This window comes from Apis dorsata, unplaced genomic scaffold (genome assembly GCF_000469605.1).
Source record: "Apis dorsata unplaced genomic scaffold, Apis dorsata 1.3 scaffold_132, whole genome shotgun sequence".
NCBI classification, from domain to species: Eukaryota; Metazoa; Arthropoda; class Insecta; order Hymenoptera; family Apidae; genus Apis; species Apis dorsata.
The window spans coordinates 102,230-107,033 of NW_006263425.1; the positions used below are offsets into that span (position 1 = coordinate 102,230).

Below are 4,804 nucleotides of genomic sequence, written 5' to 3' on the forward strand. Positions count from 1 at the left end.
TGGCGTCTGCACATTCCCTTTCACACTGGGCCAGTGAGGAAGCTGTCGTGTATCGTCTGACGAATGGTTTACGGACTCTCGTGTGGGGACCAACTTGGCGAAAGTTGTCCTGTTCGTCGCATCTGGACACCAATGGCGGTCGACCGATGATGGGACCACCACTGGTGCCGAAAGGTCGTGGATTGTATACTCCACCTTCGCCTATGTAACCACCACCGATTATTCCACCTTCGTTGTAACCACCGTAGCCTAGAGGACGTGTGGGCCCTCCTACGCCATAGGGATTACGGTCTGGATGTGCCTGAGGATGAGCCTGGGAACCATATACGTCGTCCACAGGGTAAGTTGGAGAGTATCCTCCGTGTGATGAAGGTGGAAATCTGTTGTAGACGAATTGTGGTTAGAAAGATTGAATGATAACTGATTTCTGAGAAAATAAAATATTTGTAACTTGGAAGATAGAATAAATAATTATGTAAAACAATTAAAGTTATACATTTAGTAATTGAATAAAAAATTTTGTGGAGGAATAAGTTGCTTGTAATTTGGAATATAGGGCAAAATAATTAAATTATTTAATAAGATTGAAAGTATATATAGTAATAAGATAGATTTTGTGCAGATGTAAATTATTACTTGTAACATAAGATGGATTAATTAATTGGAATAGTTGAAAGAATATATTGGATAAAAGATTTTGTGAAATAGTGATAGAAATTCAAAACAAAAGATAAATTAATTGAGATAGTTTAAAAAATGCGTATATTGAAATATTATATAAATTATTTTTACAATTTTAACAATTGTTCTTCTTTAAAAAGATTCTCTTCGATCAACTTACCGATTAGGATAAATATCCTTGTCAGGATACCTTTCACTAACGGGATACCGATCAAGAGGAGGTCTGGCACCTCCCAAACCCGATGGATATCGATCCAAGGGATCCTCAGGAATAGGATATCTGTCTATGGTATTAGGATATCGATCATTATCGGTTGGATAACGACCTGGAGATATTGGATATCGACTACCAATTCCACTAGGATATCTACTACCACTTGTTGGATATCTGTCTATTCCAGGATCAGAAATAGGATATCGGTCAGGATGAATAGGACGGCGATCACCACCTCTGTTTGGATATCGATCAGGAATTGGATACCTGTCTGAAGATGGATACCGATCTATTGTTGGATAACGATCGTTAACAGGGAAACGATCACTGATAGGATATCGATCTATAGGATCTGGAAACGTATCACCTGCTGCTCCAATTGGATATTGCCCATTCAGAGGATACCTATCTGGATATCTATCTGCTGGATAACGATCTGGATAACGATCTGGATAACGATCTGGATATTTATCGGCAAATTTGTCGGGATATTTAGAGGGATAACGATCTGGATATTTGTCAGGATACTTATCAGGATATTTGTCGGGATATTGATCCGGATATCTGTTAGGATATCGGTCTGGATAACGTTCTGGATAACGATCTGGATATCGTTCTGGATATCTGCTAGGGTATCGATCTGGATAACGATCTGGATAACGATCCGGATATCGATCTGGCTTCACACTGCTGCTGAATCCTTTGTCGTAATCTTCTGGATAACCTGCGTAGAGACAGGAAATTTATTTTTATTGGAATGTTTGATAATTTTTAGTTTTTAGATCGTGACTTATATAGTGTTTCTTAATTAAATATGACAAAGAACTATTATACAAATAATATACAATATTATATATAAATTGAATTATAACAAGATGGAATATTAAATTTTTTATTAATTTACCGGGTCTCCCTAGAGAAGGCCGACCAAAATTCGTGTCCTGTCCCAAAGGATCTGGTCTGTACCCTGGACTGTCTCGATCTCCATCCAAATATTGATCTATTCATATAATCGTTAATATTATGAAAAAATATATGAACAATTCTTATAGCTTATCGTGCTCAAATTTCCGATATTTTATCATTTTTTTCTTGACAAATATTTTATTCTCTTAGTCGTCGTAGAGACGAAATTATATTTACCATTCGTAAAAATAACAAGAAAAAGATTAAATTATAAAAAAAAATATTTTATTCTAAACTATTTATTAATATATATAAACTCACGCATAAGATTCTCGTAATAATCGTATTCTGCATCGTAGATGATCCTGCGCCCGTCTCGTTGGTTGAACCGGCTCAATTGACACGTGTGAAGATGTTCGGAGTACACGGCACTTCGACATTGGAAGCTGGTTTGTCGAAGACACTCGTCAAGGCACTCGCTCAGACTACGTCCAGTTATCTCAGAATGAAATTCAGTGCTCAAACGAGAATTTCGATAACGCTGGAACGCTGTATCTGGTCGTCGCCCATCGGAGAAAAGATGCGACGAGGGGCTGCTGTCCGGATATTCGGAGCCACGTGCTATGGATGGATCTACGCTTCGTAAGTGGATATTGGTAAAGTGTCGTAAAGTATTAATCGTTTCACTATTACTTTACTTTGGACTTTGGAAAATAAATAAAATCCTTTTTTCTCAAAGTTTGAATTTAGAAATTATTGTTTTATTGTTAAAAAATAAAATGTTTTAATGTTTTAGATTGATATTTATGTTAGAATTTTATATTTTTGTGTTTAGATTGTACATTTAGTAACATAAATGTTTATTATAATTTGATTTGTATAATTCTAATGATTAAATTTTTGGTGTAAATTAATGGATGAATTATGAAAAATTTTGAATGAAGTCACTGATAGTATAGATATACTTACGATTATCCAAACAAACAAGATCATAGAAATGGTGGCTGGGGCTGCTGCTTATTCCGATATCATCTTTTTGAGAAACGGAATCTTCTTCAGAAATGACACATTGCCTGGTTTGCTCGTCGAATTCGACGCTTCGACAGAAGTATTTCTCTGCTCTGAGACAAAGGGCTTGACACTCGTCTAAGGTAAGATTCGTATAAATGTCGACTTCGAATGGTCCTCGAAGACGTTTGTTCTCTTCTTTGACGAATACAGTTAACCCATCGCAACGACGTTCCGCTGAAAAATTATAAAAATTTGAATTTCTTCGGTCAAAAGTAAATTGTAAAAATTCAAGTTAGATAATTTAAATACTTTTTTTATTAATTATGAAATCATTAATTTTCAGAAAGAAATATAATATTAATTGTAAGCACCATTTAAACAAGTATTTTCAAGGTAATCAGAATTTGGATCATCCTCTAATAATTCAGGATGCGTTCTTCTAGTAAAACGACTCAGAGCACAGCTTCTTAGAGCAGTGTCGTAGGTTGCAGATCGACAAATGAAACTGAACTCGTTCAGACATCTTCAAAATGTAACAAATTTTTAATTATATTAAATTTAATATAAATTTAATCATATATATATTTTGTTATACCTATCCTCACAGTCTGTTCTATTTGCTGCACTAACTTCCTTGATATCTGTTAATGGCAATTTCAGTTTCTTCCTGGGATGTCTCTCGTAAACATAACGCCGATTTGGACATTCTCTTTCTATCCTATCAGCTTCACAAAAGAATACGAACATTGAAATATTTAATCAGAAAGAGGTACAGAAATTTATTTTCTTTTAATTAAATGAAAGAATAAATTTAATTAATTTATATAATTTTATCAATGAGTTAATTAATTTTTTTTCTATAAAGTTAAAAATTATTGAGAAAGAATTATTAAGGAAATATCTTACAGCCAAGACAAACTTCTGTAAAATGAACGCTGTTTGGCACCAGCATTAGATTTCCAATTCCTTCTGGTTGTGCCTGTTCCCTTGTTAAATAGCAAGTGCTTTCTTCATATTCAGCAGCTCCGCTGAAAGAAGCTATTCTGCTACCAGGTTGAAAATCGAAACTCGTGCAAGCACGAACTAAATTGTTTGTTGCTGTTCTATCCCGTAAACATAATTCTTGACATTTTTCCAAGACTCTAAATGGTGGTGCAGAGTCTCGTACCTAAGATAAATTAATTATTAACTAGCAGGAATAATATTTTTAGATAATTTATTATAATTATTGTCTTTACGAAAAATACAATATTAAAATAATTTTTTTTTTAGAAAAACTGATTTTATTGTAAAAGAAAATAATTTTTTTTTAAAGAATTTTAATAATTTTAATCACAAATAAGGAAAACTTTCAAAAATTTGTTCATCCACATTTCAAATTTCTTTGTTTCAAATTATAATTTTAATGTTTATTAAATACTAGAAAATTGCAATAAGAAAATCCATCATTTTAGTTACAAGGTAATTATTTCAAACAAAGATCATCCTTTTTGCAATTACAATAAACCAGTATAATTTTAAAATTCTTTCATCCCTCTAGATCCGTCAGATTTTACCGCTACACAAAACTGCATTTCAAGCTTTTAGAATAGTTTTCTCGAGCTAGGTTGAATATTTGAAAACCGGCGTCGACACGGCCAGAGAGATAGGTAAATATTTCGCGAAACATTTTATACCACATCATCGTCGAAACCCTGAAGCTGTTGGTCCGGAAGTCTTTCGTAAACGACTCGACCCAAACCGCCATTACACGTTGTTTGTCCTGAAAACACACCAATTCTTTCGTTATTTCGTCTATTTACGTTCAATAGTCGACCATTTTCGTCCCTCTTTTATTATTTCTTTCTCGTTATTTTCTCATAAATGGATATTATTTATTTCCTCTTCTCTCCTGTAAAAATCAGGTTACTTCCTTTGGCCACCGATGCAGTCAGATTTTATCATTTTTTTTTTTTTTCCTCCTTTTTTTTCGTGTCATAAGTGGCACGTATG

At 33.8% G+C, this 4,804-nt stretch overlaps 1 protein-coding gene and 1 long non-coding RNA gene across 6 annotated transcripts in view; one reads left to right on the plus strand and one right to left on the minus strand.

Moving 5' to 3' along the window:
* The window catches only part of LOC102675547, a 13,444-nt gene that overhangs the window by 5,542 nt on the left and 3,098 nt on the right, over window positions 1-4,804 (minus strand). For 3 of the 5 annotated variants that reach the window (XM_031509193.1, XM_031509195.1, XM_031509194.1), the window contains 9 exons: window positions 4,489-4,574; window positions 3,719-3,980; window positions 3,408-3,537; window positions 3,184-3,335; window positions 2,771-3,046; window positions 2,123-2,434; window positions 1,800-1,895; window positions 842-1,619; window positions 1-380 (listed from right to left, as the gene is read on the minus strand). In XM_031509193.1, coding sequence (XP_031365053.1) covers window positions 1-380; window positions 842-1,619; window positions 1,800-1,895; window positions 2,123-2,434; window positions 2,771-3,046; window positions 3,184-3,335; window positions 3,408-3,537; window positions 3,719-3,980; window positions 4,489-4,574 — 2,472 coding nt within the window. The remainder of the gene's footprint in view (window positions 381-841; window positions 1,620-1,799; window positions 1,896-2,122; window positions 2,435-2,770; window positions 3,047-3,183; window positions 3,336-3,407; window positions 3,538-3,718; window positions 3,981-4,488; window positions 4,575-4,804) is intronic. The other 2 variants (XM_031509197.1, XM_031509196.1) reach the window with 1 other exon arrangement.
* Window positions 39-3,597, plus strand: LOC116185222. Its single transcript, XR_004150024.1, has 3 exons — window positions 39-340; window positions 2,161-3,344; window positions 3,473-3,597. It is a non-coding gene; the product is annotated as an uncharacterized LOC116185222 (long non-coding RNA).